This window comes from Chroicocephalus ridibundus, chromosome 9, assembly GCF_963924245.1.
Source record: "Chroicocephalus ridibundus chromosome 9, bChrRid1.1, whole genome shotgun sequence".
Lineage (NCBI taxonomy): Eukaryota > Metazoa > Chordata > Aves > Charadriiformes > Laridae > Chroicocephalus > Chroicocephalus ridibundus.
In genome coordinates, this window is record NC_086292.1 from 26,981,613 (window position 1) to 27,005,580 (window position 23,968).

General features: G+C 47.1%; 1 protein-coding gene across 1 annotated transcript in view; it reads left to right on the plus strand.

The window, feature by feature from the left end:
• Positions 1-23,968, plus strand: part of HCN4 (hyperpolarization activated cyclic nucleotide gated potassium channel 4) — a 106,153-nt gene that overhangs the window by 51,055 nt on the left and 31,130 nt on the right. The window contains exons 3-4 of the mRNA XM_063347193.1: positions 12,128-12,289; positions 20,713-20,931. Coding sequence (XP_063203263.1) covers positions 12,128-12,289; positions 20,713-20,931 — 381 coding nt within the window. The remainder of the gene's footprint in view (positions 1-12,127; positions 12,290-20,712; positions 20,932-23,968) is intronic.

A 23,968-nucleotide genomic window follows, 5' to 3' on the forward strand; every position in this document is an offset into this window, starting at 1 on the left:
GTTGCCGTGGTTGTAATCAAATTAAAGTAGAGGATTGAGTTAGGTGAAAAGCACTTGATCTCCCTGCGAGAACGTGAAGCATCCTGGCAGGCTGAGCTGTGCTATAAGCAGCAATAGGTTATGCTTTTGTACATAAGTATAGTCCCACCTAACACACTGCCAGCCTCAGAGGGCAGATGCAGCGAGGAGAAATTTACATTATCGGCTCTGTTTAAAAACAGGAGGAAAAAACTTGCCATCACTTCAGTTGACAGAAAGCCTGATCCTTTAAACAAATGCTAGCTCCAGAGCCCAGGAGAGATCAGTGTGAAAATATGTGTAGCTGTGGTTCTTTTAAAGAGCCCGTAGGACTCATTTTGGCTGCTGCCCTGATCTCTCTGTGCTGCTTCTATAGGATCCCCTGTACGGAGGTTTAGCTGAGGAGCTGCAGGCCAGATTTCTGTAGGGAAAGAGCCTACAAACTCTTCTGCTTCCAACTCCTTAAGCGGAGAAGAGTGTTCTGAAGACAAACAGGCGCATGCTCATTCCATTTTGGGGTGTGCAGTCTTTGACTCAGCTTCTTTTGGTGTGCTGTTACAGACATCCGAATAGGGCCTAATAGCAGTTAATATGCATGTGCTTTACTCTCTTGATTGAAATGCAAGATGCATTAAAGAAATACTAATTGATCAAGAGTAAACTGCATGACTTCTGTAGTTCTTCAGCAAGTTTGCACTTACTGGACAGGACTTAATGGGTTTATATTATATCCCAGGTGATGATCATATGAATCCATAAGTACGTTAAGTGACAATCTTGGATTTGGTAAAATCTGTTCTGAATCTTAAACTAAAAAATTCAAGTGTGACTGAAAGAAATATGAAGACAAAGGACACTGCTAATTTCTTTTGCGACAGCTTTCTCTAGAATGTGAACTATGGCTATTTTACAGGGAATCTGAATTTTAAGACCATTTTCTTTCTCATTTGAAGGCTCTGTTCTCTTGATCTGATTTTCTTTCTCCCGTGTTCCGGTTGTGTGTTTATGGATACAAATACAGCAGCCAGTCCCTAGTTCTCTGGGTCAGGTTCTTTCATGTAATTAAATGGGGACAGAGAGGCACTGTGGCCAACCAGACATTCATTTAGTCCACTCTCCTGCTCTTAATAGTGACCGAATGCTTCAGAGGGAACATGCGCTGAATTCCAAAACAACAGCTCTGAAATAATCTGCTCACAGGTAGATTTAGTCTTCAGTTTTTTTTAAGTACTGACAAGGAAAAATATAAACCACTTTTTTTTTTAAGTTATTATTAGTCATCCACTTATTTATTTAGGCATGTATTTAATATCCTGACAAGTTCCTGGCCTGGAGGATTCCTGCGGCAATGTATCCTGCAAGCTAAACTGCATATTGTTTGGAAAAAAGAGCATTTCCTCTCAACAGCTGATCCTTCACTTTAATAAAAAGTCCTCTTGTCTTTGGCTAAGAGAGGACAGTTAAGAGCACTAATCGTATCCCATAATACTGATGTCTTTCTGGGATATTTGTGTCTTACCTACCTGTCACTGTTTCCTCCCTGGACCAAACTGTCCCAGGTGTTCTGTAATTACTGGTTTTTAATTCCTACCTCTTAGTCGGGGGTCTTGGAACTCTGGTGAAGCTATTGCTTAGTGGAAGGCAAACAGCTTCAAAACAGTATGTGACATGGCCCAGCTTTGGGACCCGGTGTTGCAGCTGGGAGAAAAGAAGGTTGGGATCCCCTTCCTCAGGACACTTATTTATACCATTTTTTAATTTCCTTCCTGAAAATAGATCTGTGCTCCAAGGGAAAGGGTGTCACTGACCTAGGTAATAGCATAACCTGATCAATATTGCCATTAGTATTTTGTCTCATTACTTGTCCATGCTAACTGGTTTAATTGACTTTGTGCCGTGTAGCTCAGTGCACTCAGGGGGTGTTTTCCCACTTAGCTCAGTGAATTTTTGATCAGACCACAAATGAGGTCCTTCTGACACAGTCTGCAGCCTGGACTCACCTACATCATCTGAGTCATCCATCGATTACCTCATCTTGCTGCTCAGCTGCCTTTTCCAGCAAGGAATACCTTCACCGAGTGCCAGTCCAGCGCAGGGCCTTGTGGACCAGCCTCTCAGACCACTTGGTGCTCCTTCTTGATTCCATTTCCAGGCCGTGAGGCCCCAGTTTCAAACCAGTTGTGCTTCTCATCTCCTCAGGTATTTATGCTTCCTTTCCCCTCCCAGATACTTCTTTCCCTAGGCGTATCTATGTATAGCTACTGAGCTAGACAGACCTTTTGCCTGATGACTGTGGTCATTCTTAAACTTCCAAAAAAGCCTGTGACCTATTTCCAGGAGTGATTCATTGCTAGCCTCTCAGAAGAACTACAACTCCCAAAGTTGCAGATAAGAGCCACAGGAGATTAAAAAAAATGCCTAGGCAGGTAAGATAGCTAATTCCCACTGAGAACGAGACACCTAACCTACTTACAGCTCTGGGGGCTCGCATATTTTTTCTTCTTTTTCCAAAGGCATTTAACTATATTGTGAGATACTGTTGAAAACCTGAGCTGTAGGTGTGTGAGAACATGCATCCCATTGAAAAGCAAAGGGGCACATCCTCCAAAGTCATCAAGGTTCTTGAAAAAGCCCTGACCCTGGTCCTTGCATTGCTGCTCTGGGACATGGTCCCTGAGAGGTGAAAATGTCATTGTCCCTCTGCACTGGAGGCATGGGCCAGCTCCTGTCCCTGCTAGCTGACACCCATGGGAGCCTTCCGGCTCCATTCAGTGGAGGCAGAATACCGCCCTAAACGTTTTTTTCATAGAGATTTAAAGAAAACCATGCAGGAAAGACAGTCCTTTGAGTTGTGCTAGAAAATATTTTTTAAAGTCTGTGTCACGTTGCCGTGGTGACAAAAGTTCTTAAAATGATGAACATTAAAGTCTAGGCTAGGAATGGTGGCATGGGGAGGGGAAGGGGGCCTGTTGGCATGACAACCTCAACTCCGAGAGTGCAAGAGGCAAAACACATGGTGGTGGCAGGATCTTTGGGGTTTATATATATCTATAAACATCTGCCATTTATGCCAGCTTTCTCAGTGCTAATTAGTCTTGCTATTTCACCTTTCTCTGCTGTAAATATTTTCCAGTAGACACGAGTCTCTGAAGGAGAAGGCAAGGAAATGCTTTTCTTTTTTGCTTTCTTTTTTACATGGACTTTCTTCTGTTCTCTGTCTATGGCCCCTCAACTCTTACCTGGAGAAGAACTTCCATTAGCCAGAAGCAAGCTGCCTGGGAAGAGTTAAATCATCTCGGGAGGAGGTAGAGGCTTGCAGGCTTGCATCATGTTCTTACAGAGCTTTAACAGCACCAGGCTGCTGCAAGATCCCTTCTCTCTTCCCTGCATGCACATACGCACTCTGGCTTTTCTTGGGGCTGAAGTGGCTCTTTCTGAATGTGAAGGGACCTCCTTGGGCTCTAGTTAGTAGCCACAATACATGGGCAGTGGTTAGAGCAGGAGGTCAAAGCTGGCATCCCTAGATTTGCATCAAAACTTTGCTCTCAGCTTCCTGTGCAACATCTGGCAAGTGGCTTTTCCCTTTTATGTGCCTCATTTTGCCCATCTAGAAAAATGGAGATCACACATACACTGGAGATATTGAAGCATACCAGCTTAATGTCAGCCGAGCCCCTTGAGACCTTCAGATGAAAACTGCCACAGCAGCACAAAGGATTATTATATTTTAAGTGTAAAATCTACTTGGATATCTCTCTCAACACCTGGCACTGAGTGCACTGCCCTCAAACTCACTGTTCCAGGCAGCCCCGAGACAAGCACACTCCACAGTATCTTCCCCCGTCAGTGTTAAACCTAATGAATCACAGACCTGCTTCTCCTCTCGCACTGAGTCAAGGCAGCATCAGCAACTCCACTGACATTGATTATGTCATTTGGTGCAAAGCAAGCATAAAAAGAGAATCAAGCCCAAACTCTTGCCTTCATCTAAAACTTGATCTTCTGGCTATAGTTTTCCTTGCTGGCACAGCAAAAAGCAGGCAAAACCAAATCCCACACCATCTCAAACTGTCGAGCGCATCCCTGAATCTGCACGGTGCTTGCAGATGTATCTGTGCACCACAGATGATTTCCCATCTCCAGTCCATCTGCTCTGTGCTGGCTGGTGCTTTCAGCGTTGTCCCAATACAATCTGGAGCCCAAAGCTCCCTCCCTCCCATACCATTCTGCCAAACACATTGTGATTAGCGCAGCCCAAAGCTGTCTGACCCAAAGCTGATCCTTCATAAGGGGCTCCTGCTTCCCAGCACACTGTGAAGTTGTAAATAAGCCCAACTGCATTCCTTTACATAATTTTTCTTCCTAAACTAAGTGCCTTTGCAGCAGGCCAGCCTGAGCAACTGTTGCCTCAGAAATTCAGAGTTTATATCTTTGTATATTTTAGTGGCAAGAACAGCATTTTGCCCATTCTTCCAAAAGAACCAAATGTGTGGCCTGGTAAACCTTTCAGAGTGAAATTAGTTTATGTTTTGGTACATCTGAAATGTGACATCACTGGGAGAATAAATAGTGAGTTGGGGAGGGTGAGGAAGGAGCAAGTAAAGGGTTTGATGGTGCATTTCCCATAGCAGCATCAGGAGAGGGAGAACAGCAGCTGAGATCTTTTGTGTTGCTTTGCTAAAACATTGTGTGTTCCCAGTGGTGTGGGTTTACTCAACAGGCTGGATTTCTTGGGGAGCTGCCCTTTCTCTCTCGACGCTGATTTCTTGTGTGTCCTTACAGTGGCCGAGTTGCTCAGGGGGTTTGGCTCTGTGGGCGCCTTGTGTGTGCTCATGGCTTCTGTGCTTCGGTGCTCTAATATGCATAATGCTGTGTGTGCCTGGAGAGGATTTTTCCTCCTGGGTGAAGCCCATCCTGCGAGTTCTGCCTGTTGTTTGTCTCTCCCCTCTCTTCAGCCTCCCAGGACAGCTCTGCACATGGAGGCTCCCAAGCCCTTCCCCTCTTACACAGGTTGTGTCAGTCAAGACTCTTGCTGAATGTGGAGAAGGTGACATTTTGCCCCTTGCCACAAGAATTGGCACTGATTTGGGGTAGTGATCCCTAAATGAGAAAAAACACTGGTTTTTCAATGAGCTGCCTTTAGTTCGCGTGTTGGCCAGAATGAGTAAGAGCTTAAACTGTTGTCCAGTCAGTTCTCATAACTGAAGAGGCTGCGGCCCAGTCAGTGATTAGGTAGGTGATACACAGCAGCAATGTAGCTGATGATGCAGGGACTTGTCCAACCCCCCTACAGTAATCTGTCTAACAGTATTTTGGGCTCAGAAAAGCTCTTCACAGCAACCACCTGTCCCCAGCATATTGAGAGATTAACACTTAGGTTTGAAAAGGCAGTTAATGCCTCTATGAGGAAAATGTATCTTTACCTCTCTTGTTATTTACAAAAGCCAAGAAAGGAAGAGTGAAAGACATCTCAACTTTCTTCCTCATAGTCTACAAATACTCTTCTTAAATACAAGTAAATACGTATTTCCTTGTAGCAGAACAACCTTAACTCTGACTAGAGCACTCAGAATAACATATGATACTGTTTTGATTTTGAGATTTGTGTTTCCTTTTAAGGACTTTGGGGTTTTTTAAGCCATAAATTAAGAGTAAATCCTTTGCTTTCTATTAAGCTGGAGTGGTGTCACAGCTACTTGATTATCCACAGGGGATTTATCACAGTTGTATATTAACCATAGTGTGGATACAGACACCAGCACTGGCTCAGGACCAGCAGGCTTTCTTCGTTTGGATGCAGTGCTACAGGAATACTGCTATGTTGCTAGCAGAGGTAGTGAAGGGCAGCAAGCGGTTTCACTGCTTTCCTGTGGTGCAGAATCTGTTCATAAACCCTGTGGATGGAAGTCAGTTCTTTGTAGAGCCAGTGTTCAGCTGAGCAAGCGTGGATGCTGTTAGCTCTCTCTGGCAGGGTGTTTAGCTCCAGCTCAGCCGTGCTGGCTCCAAACAGAGTCATTATGATGCCTCCACATCACAGCCCCCAGACCCTCAGGAAAACCCATTTGTTTGCAAGCGTAGCACCTCCGGTACATGCAGAGCCAGCAGGGACATGCAATCATAGCCCAGCCTGCAGAGCTCGACACACTGGGAGCTGAGCGCAGAGACTGAGGCTTTGCTGGAGCTGGCCTGGGCCTGGCAGGGCTGGTGCAGAGGGTGCCTGGACCGAGCTGCCTCCCTGCACAGCACTCCCCGCACAGCACTCCCCGCAGTGTCCTCTCGGAGGGCTCTCCGTCTCGGAGCAGTCCAGCGTCCACGGCCCTAGAGAGACAGATACACTAATGCCACAGTACTCCCAAGGATCTGAGAAATTCTGGTGACCTGTTGGTTTGGACAGCCACACTGAGCTGTGTGCCAACAGAAAACAACATGCCTAATTAAACATGCAACTTTGATTTCAGTCAAAGCCCTTGTTTCACTCAGAGCCAGGCCCCCACTTCTCCAAGGTGTCCTTGATTTCTTCCAGCTCAAATGATGGGGTTAGAGGAATCCTGCTGCAGTGCAGAGCCCATCGAAGAGTTCTTTGGGGCTGAAAAGCTTTCCGATTCATACTGGTAGGATCCCGGTAGCTTATTCTGTATAAGAGGTATTTCCAAGATGTAGCTCTTATATAAGTAGGGATAACTTTGTTGAGGAAAGTTTTGGTCCTCCCGCTTTCCTAATCTGTCCTTTCAGAAAGCGTTGCGAGGTGTCCTTTGGCTAGAAGGACAGAGCTGGCTTTGTAACGGGGATTCTGAAGCCACAGCTTGTTTTGGACAATCAAGAAGCAGTGATGTTAGCTTTATCAGAGACACCCTTGGAAAAAGATGCTTTTAAGTATGAATCCACGCTTTTTCCTTCTCCTCCTTCTCACTCCCCTTTTCCAAATCACAGGCAGCAGAAAGCCGGAAAGCACAAGCAGTTCCAGGGGCAGAAGGAGGTGTGATGCTCTGGGACCCAGCCTGGGTTGTGTTACAACAGGACAAGAAAGCTCTGAGTGTTAATTATGAAAACCAGAGAAGTTCCAATTACCACTCACGTTCCTCTGCTCATGGACCAACTATTCTAGAATGTTTCTTCCCCACCTCTCCCTGGCGAGCTGTTGACTGCTTTAGGGCACTGCAGCGCTGGCTTAGACACTCTCCAGAGTTAGTATTCCCTGCAACACAGGCACTTATTTACAGTAGGAGCTTCTTCTCAGTGAAAGGTGTTCGTTCCCACCCCTTCACAGTTATTCCTGTGTGTCGCACAGTGAGTGTTTCTTATTTTTCTCTTGCATGTGAATGCAAATTTATTCCAAGGAGTGGGCATGAGCTGGTCGCTCCTGAGACTGGCATTTGAAATTGGATCTGTCTCACCTGTGGTTCAGACATTTACAGTTGGAGTTCACTACCTAGGCTTACTTTATAGGCAGCAGAGAGAAACAGGAATTCCTGAGATGCAGTGCATCTCCTTCTCAGGGAGACAAGTGCCACAAACCAGATGTGTCACCCTCTGCGTGCATGTTTCCATCCGATGACTCTAGTGATACAGTCTAGATCTGAAGGTCCAAAGTAGGTAAGCTGAATCCACCTTTGTGTAAAGCAGATACTGTCCCTAGCTGTGTGGGAAGTTCATGTCAGCTCAGTTGTGATCCTTCCCTCTAGTCAGTGCTGGGTGTTAGAGGGCGATCCCAAATGGCCACTGAGCTCCTGGCCTTTCTGAGCTCTGTGATGGGAGCATCATGCACTACTGGAGCATCATGCACTGCCAGAGCACACGCACCCAGACGTTAGTACAGAGGCAGGACTCTCCTCCCTTTTGTGCTTCAGCACTGGGTCCTGCGCTGCCGCATGGGTTACGTGATGGGTGGTGACCCAGTGGTGAAGGAAGACCTGTGAGCCAAGATGTACACACACTTTGCACAGAGCTGTCATTTCTCAGCTACCAACAAATGTGTGAGTTACTAGTGCATGAGAGGAGGCAGCAGGGCCTAACGGCAGAAGCAAACACATTTATTCCTGTTTTTCAGAGGTGCACCAAATAATAAAGGCTTTCTGCCCTAGCCTGTCTAGAATAGATCCCAATCACCATATAAGAAGCTCCATAACTATTCACCTTTCCCCTAAATCATCCATTCCCTCAGGCTCTTCACTCTCTGCTTTTAATATATTAAAGGAAGAAAGGCACTTCCTAAACCTGACAGGGTTTCTCCCGGTCCCTGGCTGGGGTTCCCTGGGTTACAGGAGGGCTGGAGCTTTTTGAAAAACACACTTAGGTGGGAGAAGAAAAGTCATTAGTGCAGTAAAACCCGGGTGATAACAAAGGATCCATTCAGTGATCCCTCTGCAAACTGCTGCTCTGGCTTCATTAAAAGCACAGCCTGTGGCTGTCATTCAGATAGGCTGGATTCGCTTTGGGTTATCTAAATGAGAATGATCACTGCTGCAATGGAAAAAATAAAAAAAGATGAAACCAGTAGGAATTATTCTTTATGAATTACGTGCTCAGTTTTCATACTGACCTATTGAGTCAGCACTGAGAGTCGGATTTCCTCGAAGAGCCTTTCATGCTGGATTTTGGATATTTTCTTCTTTTCAGCCCAGAAATATCGCTAGAATGGCTTGACACTAAGTGGCACTGTGGACTCCAGCTGCATCTTGGATGCAGCAGAAATAATGGGGTTTAGAAGCAGTTATCCAAATCATTCATCCTTCTGGTTTCCAGCATTCTTCTGTGGCTCCCTCCCGGTCTGGATTGAGCATGTCGGCATCTCTCAATGCATATGACCCCGTGGCATCCTGATTAGGTGAGGAAGTGGTAAGATCTGCTGAGGAAACAGGCATTCTAATTGAACAGCTAGCTCTGACAACAGAGTGATGAGCCAATTTAGGCAGCTAAACTGACAAACCATAATTCCTTTAATTCATAGCAAAAGTTTTCTGCCTTTTTAGCTGCTTGAATTGACTCACTTCTCAGAGGAGGCCGATCCCTGGTATAGGCAAAAGATGGCAGGTACATACTGCCATGGGTGGGGAGGAGCAGGACTATCTCTGTCAGAGCAGCAAGGAGTTATATGGACGTAGCCATACAGTCACATAGCATGCCTATGGCCCATCCCCTGCTTCAGATAATTCCCTGACAGGCATCTCCCTTGGTAATCGCCTGCCCCTCCAGAGGTGACTCCCAGGCATCTAAGTTACCCACTGCATGCCCGTCTTCCTCCGCTGAGGCTCAGGGGAGCCCAGGCAGTGCTCCAGAGGTGTTCGGCACTCAGGAAGCACTGGGTGTGCTTCTCCCTGCAGTCTCAGTCACTGCACTATCAATTTTCATTAATAACATGGCAAACTGAAAATTTGCTGTCTTAAAATCATAGAATGGTTTGGGTTAGAAGGGACCTTAAAAACCATGTAGTTCCACCCCCCCTGCCCTGGGCAGGGACACCTCCCACTAGACCAGGTTGCTCAAAGTCCCATCCCGCCTGGTCTTGCACATCTCCAGGTATGGGGCATCCACAGCTTCTCTGGGCAACCTGGGCCAGTGTCTCGCCACCCTCACAGGAAAGAATGTCTTCCTGGTATCTAATCTAAATCTCCCCTCTTTCAGTTTAAAACCGTTCCACCTTGTCCTATCGCTACACTCCCTCATAAAGAGTCCCTCTCCATCTCTCCTATAGGCCCCTTTCAGGTACTGAAAGGCTGCTATAATGTCTCCCCGGAGCCTTCTCTTCTCCAGGCTGAACAACCCAAACTCTCTCGGCCTGTCTTCGTAAGAGAGATGCTCCAGCCCTCAAATCATCTTCATGGCCCTCCTCTGGACCGGCTCCAACAGGTCCATGTCCTTCTGATGTTGGGGACTCCAGAGCTGGACACAGTATTCCAGGTGGGGTCTCACGAGAGCGGAGTAGCGAGGCAGAATCACCTCCCTCGACCTGCTGGCCACAATCTTATCTGCTATAAGCCTGTGTCAGTGTCTCTGTGCCTTTTGGCCCACTGCCTGATGCTCTGTAAGAAAGTTGTGTTTACAAGTTTATTTTACATCTGAAGAACTGACAGTTAATCCTGCTACATCCCTAAGGAAACAGTGAGCTTGGATAGGTGTCACTTTGTGCTCTGCATGGCTCCCTTGGAGGTCAGTTTTACAGCAGCACTGGGAGTCACACTGTAACGAGATGTGTGGTGTCAGGTCAGAAAACAGAAAGTGTGACAACGCAGGGCTGGAGCAGCAGGGCAGGGCCAGGGTACAACAGCAGGGCTGTGGAGGGGGACTCTGCAGGTGACATAGCAGAGAGGCTGTGGACTAGGGTGGAGGGGCTATGGCAGAGCTGTTGGGGAGTCCAGGGCTGAGGGAGCAGGAGGGGCTGCAGGGTGGGGTAAACAAGCTCTGTGGGAAGCTTCAGGCTGATGTAGCTGGATTAGTTCAGAGCTGATTGAAATATACCCTGGAAGGGAGTTCATCCTGCGGGTCAGGGTGGAAATGCTGGGACAGAGCTGGGACATGCAGCCTCACCTCATTCACAGGAGTCTCGTTTGCGTCTCACATCCCTCTGCTTTTTGTTCCCTTCCATTAAATCCAACTAGGACATTTTGTCACCAGATTGCAGGCTGGGCTGCAAAGCAGCCAGGCTGTATGTGCCTTCATACCCTGGGGAGGCCTCCTGAGAAGACCCAGCTATGGCAGCTGGCAGCAGTGAGTCTCCCTGCTTCATTCACACACAGCTGTCCGAATATTTCACTCCTGTACCAGAAACAGCAAGACCATGTGCGGGGGGAGCAGTGATTAACATTTCTCCAGATGAGGCTCTGGGGCAGGACATGATTCTATGTTGGCAGGGCTGGGGCATGGCTGTCAGACCTCCATCCATCCTGGCTTTGTCACAAATTGCCATGGTGACACAGCAGCATGTGGGAGAGGATGCCAGATGTGTTCGGGCTCTCTGTTTTCAGGGTGATGCAGTAGGCTTCTATAGCTGGAAGCCATCATACTGTGAGGACTAAGTGTACGGTCCTTACTGGATCCAAACCATTGCCCAGTAACAGTTTGAAGGTTTCCTCTCTTCATGAACTGTGTTAACGGCAAACGAGGCTTGAAGGTGGGCTCCATGCTGAGCCACACAGGGCCAGCCACACTCGCCAGAGCCCGTCTCTCCTCACTGTGGCATGCTGTAAGGTAGGGAAAACCAAACCTGGCAGATGTGTAGCTCTGGATAGCAGTTGCTGGTGTGTCCTGTGTGTCTAACTGCCATCACAAAGCTGGGCAGAAAAGAGCCAAGCACCCCCAATGTCTCCACAACACATCACCCGCAGGAAAAAAATAGTGCCAATCAAGTAATTCTTGACGGTGTACGTGGCTTTGATAATTGGGCACCTCAGTGTGTCCTGTACTACAGATAACACAGCCATGGACTCCTTTTGCATCAGAGAACTGACTGCAGAGGTGTGGTTGCTGTTGGCTATTTGCACATTTCTGAGCTTCCTTGCTAAGAACTGCTGTACAGCTCTGCCGTTTCTCGTTTCCTTTTTCCTTGCCCACCTTCCCGTAAGACTGGAAGCGATATAGCAGCAGAATACAAGAAATAGAAGAAAATTGTTGAATCAGACCCTCTTCTAGAAGTCTCTGCTGAGTTTGAGGCCATTCTTTCTTGCATTTGATACTTGCAGAGACTGCATCTGACATCCAGTACAAAGACAGCTTCCACCGTGGGTCAGAGTGTAGTATGTATTCAGCAAGAGCAGACATCGAGGAAGGGCATTGCAGTTAAAAAGATGTAATGATAGAGTTTATTTTGGAGGAGTGTCTGATGTTCAGAAATATTTGCAACCAACTGATTTTATAAAACGAGTTATGGAGCTTTTAATGTCAATTAGAAGGCAAAATCAAAGGACAAGAGGGGTGAATGATTATGATTTTGTATTTTGGTTTTTAATCTCTTTTTCAGCCAGTTCTGCTTGCATACTGTGACTGACCTGTGCTGAGCTGATGCAGCCTTTTCTGTTATTTTAGCAAGGGTCTTGACCCTGATACTGCATCTAATTATGTTGGGTTGATTGTCTGGGGGGCTGCCATCTAATCTGCTCCCTGTTGGCCCCTGCAGATCTTCCACATGACCTACGATCTGGCCAGTGCAGTGGTGCGGATTGTGAACCTGATCGGGATGATGCTGCTGCTGTGTCACTGGGATGGCTGCCTCCAGTTCCTTGTGCCTATGCTGCAGGACTTCCCTGACGATTGTTGGGTGTCCCTCAACCGCATGGTGGTAAGTACCTGCCCCACTCCCTCCCTCGCGACCCTAAACCCAGGCCCTCGGTCACAGCATGACCATTTCAGCATCGACTTCCCAACACTAACATGGCGTCCTCCAGCTTCCCATTTCCCCCCCCACGTCCTTTTAGGGCCTTCCTCCGCTATCCAGCAGGCACTTGTAGAGCCCCGGCTCCGTGGGCACGGACACTTCTTGGAGGCAGTCTCTGCAAGGAGAGAGTCTCAGGGCTGCAGAGCGGGAGCCAGCCCCAGCAGAAGGCAGGAGCCAGGCTCCCCCTCCTGGCAGGAAAGAGCAAAGAGCAAGAATGGAAACGGTTTTGTGCAGGGATCTGGGCACACTGAGCCGAAGGCAGGAGGCAGACCGGGTCGTAGAGCCGTAGCTGGGACTGATCCATAATTTCCATTACTGGTCTCAAGGAAACTGTTAAGCCTTCACTCCATATCCACTTGAAGGGTCGGTGGGACCACCCACCCTTCTCCATGGGGAGCTGCACAATATCCCATTAGAGTGGACTGTAACAGATTCTGCCAAGCCACAGTTCAGCCTCCCATCATGGGATCAGTAGCCAGACTTCCCAGTAACGTCCCAACTGTGCTGCTCACTCTGCTGTTTGCTGTGAGGGAGATTTATACCATATGGTAAATGCACGGGGAGTTCATGGTACCTTTCAACCATCTTGCTGAGAATTCAGGATCTTTTATTCAAAGGGACAATGTCCAGTTGATTAAGCAGCAAAAACTGACAAAGCTTAAAAAATTGCCTCTTATTGCAGCTCCTAACCTCCAGATTCCCCCAGCCAATTTCTTCTTAAAAAAAATAATAATCAGGCACTCGGGCAGAACAGAACAAATGTAAAATGTATAAAAGAACGGCCAACTTCCCATGCCTCCCACATGCGGAGCTGTGGGCACATGCTGCCCATGCCTGAGAAGAGTGAGCATCCATGAAAAAGTCGTTTGTTTGGTGTTTATTTATTCATTTCTTCCCTCTGCAATAATCATTCACTTCCTGCAGTTGAGAGGTGCCAGACTGACAGTTCTGGAGACTAGAGCCGTTTATTTATCTATAGCAGAAGAACAACGCATGCAGCAGCTGCCTTATCTTCCCCCATGCTGCCTTTTTATTATTTATATGGCAGGAGCAATGAAAGATCAGGGCCCCATTGTGCTTGTGCTGTTCAGGTTCAAAAGGACATCCTGGAGAGCTCAGAGGTGCAGACAGAAATCATCGCCATCGGATGAAGTGAGTTGGCCATGGTGCCCTTGCAGGACAGCTTCAGAGCAGCAGATTTGAACCATGTTTCCTTTATCCTAACATTTCGGTGGAGGCTGCTGTCTGATGGCAACAACTTCCCTTGGTTTTTCCCATCCAGCCCTGGGGGAAGAGGTAAAAGCTGGGGTTGCAGAGTTACAAGTGTGAGTAGCACACTTGGCTCAAAGGCCAGCGGATGAGAGCTGCAACACAAGCTGCAAAGTGACCTGAAGACTCAAAACAACAACGTTGTCTCCCTCCCCACATACTTCTGAGGATAAGTAAATACTGTAATGGCAGGTATCGAAAACGGTCTGAGGTCTGGGGTTGTACCGAGTAGGTTGCGCAAATGCATGGCACAAGCTAATGCAAATTGGCGCTTGGACACTTTTCACTTGGAGGCTGTAAAGCCAGAAAACGACTTGCAGAGCTGCAGACATATTGGGATCAGAGCCTGGTGAGCTCTGCAAAGCTAAATTTATACAATCTAGAAAAAGAGTTTACTGGGACAGACTATGAACAGAGCCTATAAATGACCATCAAGGTAACTGCGTAGAGAAGGGATAGGGTCTGGAAAGGTGGCAGGAGACAGGGCAGAGGAAGAAAAGATTTAGCCTAGGCACCTTTCTTAGCAGCAAGAAGGGGTGGGGGGGAAGGATGCATCCCACAGGCAGGAGGGCTCAGCAGAGTCTCCAGGAGAGGCAGGGTAGAAAGCTTCAATCCAGAACAGAGCTTTACCAGGCAAGGACTCATGCTGCAGTACTTGTCTTCCCAGCCTTGAGAGCCTGTGAAGCTGGGAATTAAATTTGCCTTGTGTGATTTTTTTTCCCACTTCTCCCCTGCAGCTAAATCACCTTCACTTTTTCAACTTAATAAAAATGAAAAAAAAATTATCTCAGTGACTGTCTCAGAAATGGAGCCTCAGGAAACTGGGATGAACTGGAGAGATGGTTATATGCTCCACCTATAGTTCAGGTGGCTTTCACTACAGAAGCTGTACAGGAATATGGCAGCCCCAAAATAGCTTGATTTTAGAACATTTAACAAAGAGGATAATCAGTTTTTCTGGAATCAGATAGTTTCTTCTCACAATAAGGTTCTGTCCTCTAATCTCCTGAGATTTCCAGATGTGCCATTGGGACCAGTGATGAATGCGGGTGGCATGATTAGTGCTACCATTTACCTGTAGTCGATATTGAAGTAATAGGAGAAGCCACTGAATCAGGAAGCAACAAGAAACCGGTGGTCTGGGCTGTTCCCCAACTTTGGTGCCAAGATCTTGATGGTAGTTTCCAGAATGGCTCTGTTTGAGAGCTGTGATGGACAGGGTTGGGAGGTGGGAGGCCAGGATGGCATCTGTCTATGACAGAGAGTCGGTAGGTTGGATTTTGGGACATTCTGTACTGACCTGGTCACTGCTTTGAGGAGATAAATATACTTGGTGCACGACTGCCCTGATTATACACAGGAGCCAAAAAGCTGGGATAGAATGGATGGAATAGGAAAAAAAGGAATCTTCTAAAGCTGCTACAGCCAAGGGGAGATGATAGTGAGGTGCCAAATGCTTTGGAGGCTTTCTCCTTGAGTATGCTGGTGCGGCTCTTCCACCGCTCTGGAGTTTCCCACCTAGCCACTTGGCAGTCCATAAAACCAGCTCTGATTCCTACACAGCAGGAAAAGAAGGTTCATCACCTCCCATCTGCTTCCTAAAGGTTTGATCCTCTTCCAGGGGATCTGTGAAGGGTCTGGTGTTGCCAAAATCATATCGGGGGCTCGATAAATCCCTGAGTCCAATTCATCTTGGTGTTTTCTACATGCTCCATGTTTCATCTTTAGCAGTCGTAGAAGGAGCGAGTCTCTGTATGACTTCTTTCTGAACTGGCTCTGAAATGGCAGGGAAGGATGTTTTCAGCATTAATTGCTGAGCCCCAGTCTCAGGGGCTTCAGCATTAGCTTCCCTACAGGGCAGTTTATTAAAAAGAGAAAGACTGGTGAGTCAGCTGCAGAGCGGCATGTGTGCGGGCAGCAGCATCTCCCCAAGACCCTTTCCTGGCAGCTACTCATCAGAGAAATCTGAGCTCTGCTGAGACCTGAAAGCTGCTGGAAACACGTGGCTTGCTCCCTTGGGTATCGCGCTGAACTGATAAACCCTGCAGGGAAGGCAAATATCCCCATGTCAAATGCAGCGACCTTGCACAGGAAATGCTAATAGTCTTCCCTTCTACCAAAAGAAGGAGAGCAGCTTTCCTTTTGAGCTTAACCCCTATGCCCCACCCCCCAACACGTTCTTGTAGTGCTGCTGGTAGAAAGGAGGAAGAAAAACTGATGCAGTATGTATTGTAGAAGACAGAGCAATCCTGCATGGATCTCCCGTGTCATTCCTAACTCCCCCTAAGCCTCTGGTCCAGCACATCCCTCATACCCTCACTCAGCAGGCATATGAAGCTGTGTAGTAGATCAGCATGTTTTATAAAATCTGTCGGGGAGCAGCCAGAGTGGGGCTGCTCCACAATGGGATATGACCCAGGAGCCAAGGGTGACCCCTGCACAGCAGTGCCCTTGCCAACTAGGGCACAGTCCTACCGGTCCGAAACAGGGTGGGCAGAGCAGAAGTTGTGATAAGAGGGTCCACTGACCATTACAGTGAAGGCAGGGTGACAGTCATGTCCAGGGTCTACCCAGGGAGTCCAGTTAGGAGCAGCAAGAGATGGGGTCAGAGGCAAGGCTGGAAACAAGGCTAAACCATATGTATGTTCAGGGCCCAGGGCTGGGCACAGGTACAGCTTGCTCAAGCAAGCCCTGGATGCCCAGGCCTGGCCTGAAAGGGAGCTCCAGGAACAATGGGTGCATGGGCGGGGGTCCCAGGCAAGGCTGACTGGGGCAATTAAAACACACTGGTGCACTCAGAGTCCTAAGAAAAATCTCTTCTGTTAGATGAAAGCCATGCAAAGCTCTTGGAAATAAGCCCAGAATAAGGCGGTTCTGTCCATTGTGAAGTTTGACCCATCATCTCCATTTCTTGTCCCACTATTCCCTTCCTTTAAACTGCATCAAAAGGTCTGCTTTCCCTGCCCAGTGTTGTCCAGGGGAAGGCAGTGATGTTCAGAGGCCTTATTTCACAGCTTGACCTAAGTGGTGTGCAGTAGCAAACCCCTAGTAACAACTCTGTGGCCAGATAAGATCACTGCTGAGACAAATGTGGGAGTTCACAAGGTTGACATAAGCCCTTTCACTACAGACAGCTCCTTAATACTGTGAAACATTAGTGGTGTAAGTCAGGCATAACATTGTGCCCGTGGACTATGCTCCTACCCCAAGAATTTGCCAGTACTTTATGTCTTTGCTTTTCTCTGTCTAGTCTTCTTCTGTGAGGGTTCAACCAGGTACGTCAGACCCAGAACATCCTGTAAGACACCATACTGTTTCTTTCGGTGCTTCTGTAAGGTACTGCAGAACCCAATACTGCCTTTGAAAAGTTCCAGGGATATGTCTCCAAGATTCAAGGGTGGATCTGAGCAAAGGCAATGCAGTCCAGACAATAATCCCGGAGAAACCCTTATAGTCCTGCCAATGTGGACTTAAAAAAAAGCTAGTCTGAGAAACTGCTTCAAAGTAATTTTAACTCCCTTTTGCAAACGCTCTTAGTGCCTGGCCTGTGTCTGAGGTAACATCCCTCTTGACTATGTTCAAGCACAGATCTGTAGCTCCATTTTAGCTTGCTTTGAGATTTGGTTAACGAGGAGTCATTTTCTTTCAGCAGTTTAAGGCCTCATTTACCTACCCTAATGGACCATTTTAGCCACTCCAGTATATTTGAAGTAGTGCAACCCTCCCACCGTGGCAACCGCTATAGTGGTATATTGAGTATAGGCATATGGCTCTTACAGAAACAAGCTGTCAGTATAAAGCACCATGATGCTGGTAAACTTGTGGCCACAGCACATTTGGAACCACTACTACTAGTCTGGCTTAAAGTACTGCATCCTCGACTTGCCTGCTCATTCTGTGGACAACAAAAGAGTGTAGAGCAGGCTTAAAAACTAAAGATATGCTGAGGCCTATAAGCAAAGAGTCATCACATAGACTGTGCCGTGAGGATCCAGTGCTCTTTACAGATGCTCAAAGAGCTCAGAGGTTGTACCTTAAAGGTAATTGCTCTGAAAGGTTTCCCCTTCATGGAATTGCCTCTCTTTCAGCAGTCCTTGATCTCTTCTCCCAGCAGACCACATTGCTCAGGATTTTTTTAAACACTCCGTGTTTTCCAGCTCTCACCCCTCAGTCTGTCATTACTCAGCGATCTCCTCCGTCTGGCACAAAGCAGGCTGTCCTCACAGGGAGTCGTGCTGCTGATGGGAATTGGGGTTGTGACTTGTAAGTATAGAGTTCCCAGGGAGCCAGAAGTATTTCTGCAGGCTACGGGGGCTCACTGATGTTGGATGTTGTAGTTTTGGATGACTAATTCCTACAAAACACTGGCAAGCTTCCTTGTAAACAGCACTCCTGAGCAGCAATTTGCTGGAAGAATGGGTTTTAAAACTTGAACCTGCCTGAGACCCAGATGTTCCTCTTAGGCTCTGGTCATTACTGGCCATTAAAGACCCTGGCAGCCAGTTTCCTGGTTTATCCAATTCTAGCTTAGCTATTCTTACTCTGTCTCCCCAAATTCCCTTTGGAATTTCAACTCGTCATTTCATTTCTCCGTGCTCTCAATTCTGTGGTGGAGCTGTGCTGCCCTGTTAAACTCCTGCCACACTGAACTCCGAAGGCAGCAGCGTTTCTGCAGTGCCCATTGAGAAGTTCCTGCTTGGGAAAGGATTTCATTTAACAAGGAAGGGATGGGACAGGACCCCTGAACTACTACTTCGACCCCAGCAGAGTTGTGAATGTGCTGCTCACCTTCACAGGTGAGGCACCATTTTAAGCAAAGGTTGGTCAAGTGTGACTGCTCCTGCCTGTTGTCTCAGGATGATGACTTTCCTGCTGAAGCATGGACAATAAATGGGCTGAAGACATACAGTTTACAGCATTTGTCATTCTGTAAGTGCAGGGGCCATAATTTTGTGACTGCTAGTACTACAGGGCTGAGGGAAAGGACTGTGGCTCCTGGAAATGTGAACAGTGAAGATGCAGGGATGCTTGTGTAAGGTGTGTGAGATGCTTGATGCCTTCACAGATCAGAAGTTGGTCTGCAACATGACGCAAAACCTGGGTGGTGGAAAAATGGATGCCCCACACTTGTTCGACCAAGACTTTAGGAACCACAGCATAGATGTGGGTGATGCAAAGGAGCAAGCAGATTCATTCCTTTGGTGCTCACACCTCAGGCACCCCTGTGGTTGGATCCGTCCTACTGGATCCTGCTGGATCATTACTGTACAGGCAGCAGAGTGCAAATGCTCTTTGCCTTTATCTGTAGCTGGCTGCCCTTTGGGCTGCGGCTCCTCACACACTGGCAAGCCAACTGCATAGCCGGGAATAGAGACACCAATGGGCACATTGTCCCTTCTCTCTCTCTGTTGGCTCACGGGTAATTTTTTCCAGTGCAGGAGGTGAAGAGGTTCCTGCTTTGTTAGGGAGGTGAGCCCAGACAGGCTGGCGCCAGCAGGGAGCACTCTCTTCTGGGGCTGTGAATGTGCTATTTCTGTGTCCGCTTCGCTGTCCCTTCTGTCGCTTTGCCCTTCTTGTTGCAGTGTGAATTAGGCCTGTGTTGCATAATGTAACTGAATATGGCCAGGGTAACACTATCACCTGTCTTTGTCCATGTGCTTATCTCCTAACCAAGCATTAACACTCTCCAGAGGTTCCAGCTCTTTGCCACAGCTCACAGACAGCAACAGTATGCTTTGCCTCTGTTTACTACTGGTAAGCTTACTGAAAAATTTCCATCAACATTAGTGATACTCCAGCAGCTGTTTGCAGAGAGGTCATCAGCCTCTGATCACCTGATTGTGATTAGATCCCTCCAAGGAGGTGTCTGGTAAACTCCAGGGCTCCCAGCACCACTGGTTACTGGTGCTGAGGCTGCTGCATCTCTCTGAATGGAGTTCACAAAGATATTGCTTGTCTGTCTGACAAGCCACAAACCAGGCTTTCCATACAATGACCTTCTAAGTTGCCATGGTATATGTATCTGCACAGCTATATCCATAATGTTAACACCTTCCTAGGAACAGAGAGAAGACTGATGAATGTACAGATTATGTGCTGCAATGAATGTCACTGTAGCAGAGGTATTTTTTCACATACCTTGTAATAGCAGTGTGTGATGACAGTGCATTTACTTTACAAGGTTTTGTGGCAAGGACTTGCTAGCATATAATACCCACAGGATAGTAAATGTACCTTGAGCTGTTCCATGAACTCAGGCTAATCAGAATAATCATGAAACTTATGCTGTTTTTTCTCCCTATCCCACGATGTAATTGCTGAGGTGCATCTTGTGTTAGTTGGAGTGGGAGAGCACAGGGTGTCCGAAAGAAGCCGTTGACTTCAGATGGCTTCTCACAGTGGTTTATTGCATCTCTCAAATGAGACCATTTGTAGTTTTCTCAGCTCCCTGAAAAAAGCCGTGTTTTACTCTGAGAACTTGCTATCTGGACATTATCATCTTAATTTTCTGCCCTTCCCATCTCTTCAGGTAATGACCAGAGATCCTGACCATTTCCTAAATTGCTGGGGAGTGATTTTCCCCACTCTAAGATCTTCCCGCTGGCAACCTTGCTCAGGCTCTCTTTTACTACTTCTCTGTTAAAGTCCATTTTCCAGTGGAGTAATCATTTCCTTCAGTTCCTTCTTCCACACGTGGGTCATTTTGAAAATATCTCAATGCATCATCTCAGTTTATCCCAGGTTACCAGTGTGTCAGACTGTCTGGCTTTCTTTCTGGAAAGTTTTGCTGGAAAGAGTGCATGGAATCTGTAAAAAAACCCTCACCAAAGTCAGTTAATGTTGGATGACTAAATTTGGGCTTTCTTTTTTTTTTTTTTAAATCAAGTGCGACCAGCACTTCCAAGCCATCAAAGAATTGAATTGCTTGTTTATCATGTAAAGGTGCTTTAAACGTGGACTTTTGGGTCTAATGGTAGATATCCTTTTCTGAAATGTGTTCATCCCAGAGAATGTCTTGTCCCACTGCTAAAGCTTTGTCTGTCTATCTGTCTCTTTAGAATGACTCCTGGGGGAAGCAGTATTCCTATGCGCTGTTCAAGGCAATGAGTCACATGCTCTGCATTGGCTACGGGCAGCAGGCGCCTGTTGGCATGTCAGACGTGTGGCTCACGATGCTGAGCATGATTGTCGGTGCCACCTGCTATGCCATGTTCATCGGCCATGCCACAGCCCTAATCCAGTCTCTGGACTCCTCACGGCGTCAGTACCAGGAGAAGGTAAGGACTGGGCTTTGCAACCCTTATGTCACCCAGGGGTGGTTTATGCACTGTGTGGAGGAAGCCAGGGCCATCAGTGACCCATGCGAGAGGCTAAAAGTGCGGTGTCTTTGTCACCATGGCATTTTATTGGTAATTCATACCCATCCATTCACTCATACAGACCCTCAGGAGGAAATAGATGCAAGATCAGATGAATAATGGTAGAGCAAGTGGGTGATTTTTGTTGTCTCTGACTATCTTTTTAGATCAACATTATCAATGTCACTGGTATCTAAAATTGTAAGTCACTTTTTCCTTTCCGAGATCTTGTTTCAAATCTCAAGTGAATGTTCCAGAATGTGCAGCTTTTGTTTAGCAAGTACTTTCTTTAAAAGTATCCAGATTATTCACTTCAGTGCTCATGAGTGAAACTACGTAACAAACCCCAAAGCACAGATCAAAGCTCAGGAGCTCTGAACAGGTTCCCCAGGTAGCTATCGAATTAATTGCACGGTTGTTGAATTGCATAATGTAGGGCACAGACAGAAATGTCACAACTGATCAGGTTACCACTGCAGCGGCAGTAACTGGTGGTGGTGGATTTAAGGCAACACTGTGAATTTGTCAGATGGTAAGGGGCATACAGGGTCTGTCGGCGTGATTCAGCCAATGAAGGGTAACTCATGGAACCGCATCGATTCCTTCCCTCTTTCCATGCCTTTGGTACATTGCTGTCTGCACAATGACGTTTTGTTATCTAAAGCAAAGGGGCTGCTGGCGCAACGATACTTGTCCCTCTAGGACACAGACAGGCAAAACTTCTCCCTTCAACTTCTGGTTGAACCCTAGGCTTGCACCTCCACCGAACAGAAGAGCTAATTGAAGAGGGACTGTGCGTAATGAAGAGCAAGAGCTTGTGTTGCTTAGAGATGAGAAAGGGACTTCGCCGCAAAGACAGGTTGATTTCAGGCATCAACAAAGGCAACTACCCTCAATTAGTAGGGCTGAGGATGCCATAGGCAAGCACATGATTTGGCCAGGATCTTATGGATATATTTGATCTGAAGATTAAGAAGAGGAAGAATGAGGTGCTAGCCCTATTCTGACCCTGATGGGCGCAGTTAGATTAGGTGCAAGGGTAGCTGTTGTTCAAGTGGGTAAAGTACAACTAGCAGACACAGGCATAAGAAAGGTGAATTTTAAGTTGCTACATGGGAGGAGGTGGGAGAAGGGACTTGTTAGATGACCTAGGAACAGGTTTGAGACATGGGAATTATAACACTGGGCCACAGAAAGACCTTGCAGTAGCGCAGAGAGTGCAAGCAAAGAAGACCAGAGGCTGACTCATGTTTGAGGATGGGGAGGGTCTCAAACTGCAGCTAGAGCTGAAAGAGATAAAAAGCCCAGGAGAAGTGGGGAGGACTGGGATGCAATTAGAGCACTGGGCTTTGTATAGAGTTTTACCACTGTGTTACAGATTGGCTGGACTAATTCTAATTGAGAAGTAAGGTGTGCCAAAGAGAAGGACACTGCAGCGCTAGGAGTGCAAGCTGATCAAATTTGTGTATGCAGAGTATTTATTCAAATGTGTTTGAAGTAGCATAGAAGTCAAGGACTGATTTGCAAATCCAACCACCTGGTCCACCGAGCCGCCACCAAATTTACACCTGCAGGACTGGGCACTAGAATTTTTTTCCACAGCCAGGCCTGAAGACAAGGGCAGAACTTGACCCTGGAAGCTGGATTCCAGTCAGTGCTCAGGGAAATCAGTCACCACTAAGCCAGCAGGGACTGTGGCTGAGGTGGCGGAAGAAGTGTGAGATGTGAATGAGAGGGTTAATCGATCCGGGAGAAAAGCTTTGTGACAAAAGCAGTGGGTAGAGGATTTAACAAAGGGTGTATTTCGTGTGTAGTGGTTATAGCAGGTTCATTTCCCAAGGTATTCTCCTAGGAATAAAACCTCAGGGATTGAGTACATTCATTTTCCTCTTGCAAATGGGACAAATGATGGCCTTAAAACAAATATGTATTTATTTTCTGCATTCCTTAGCACTTGAATAGCCATGATTAAAATGAGGCTGCTTCGTGATTTGCAGCCCTGCAACTCAATTTAGTTCAGTCCTCATGGGACAATGTGTCTGTTGAAGCATATTATAAGCAAAGAATCTCAACAAGTTTGCAGGTCGATTGGTAGAAGCAGGCGGCAGTTTGGAGACTTCTGCTGAGTACACCTTTGGGCTGCAAACAGGGCTCTGCCTCTCACCTCCACAGGGGCTCAGGCTACAGAGCTGTTTTGGGAGTAGCAAAGAAAGGGGAGACAGTGGGGAGGGAGAGGAATAGCAGAAATAACATAGTAACAGGACAGAAGGTTATAGCTAAGAACTGTACGGACAGACTTTGCTTTGTGCAACCTTCAGGACAAGGTTCAGGAGTGAGTTTGTGATGAGGTTTTGTATTGTCTAGATCTCTGCCAAACCAGCTTGTTCTTCCCTTGTACAAACAGGGCTTTTGAGAAGAGGAATAAAAGCCAAGATGTGCTGTCTGTTGGCTTCGGTAGTAGGCTTGTCTCACCCTGGGTTGGATTTATCGAACATTTGGACACTCAATCCCTGTCCTGTCTAAATCTCCGCCTGTAGCATCTGACTTCATGCTATGCTAGTTTCTGCAAGGCAGGGAAGCCATATAGGATTGATGGGGTGGTAGGAAGCATGGAGAATTTGGAGAGGGAAGTTGCAGCCTCCAAGACAGTGTGGTGCCAAGGTTTCTGAGTCCAAGTGGAGAGTCCCATGAGGCACAGAGCACTCACACCAGCTCAGGCACCAAAACTGGCACAGCCATCATGTAAGTCTGGCTCTGTGCCTCCCTTAAAAAGCTCTAAATCAGAATAGCTCTTTAGATCTGGCACTCTGAAGTGACTGTTCTATTTCCAGTCCCAGTGGCAAAGTTAGAAGGGACCTGTCTGCCCCATCTTGCATTGCAGAGTGTGTTAAGTAATTTAGCAGAGCTGCGAAATTACTTGCCCGTGGTCACAGATAGCGTCAGTGCAGGACCAGGA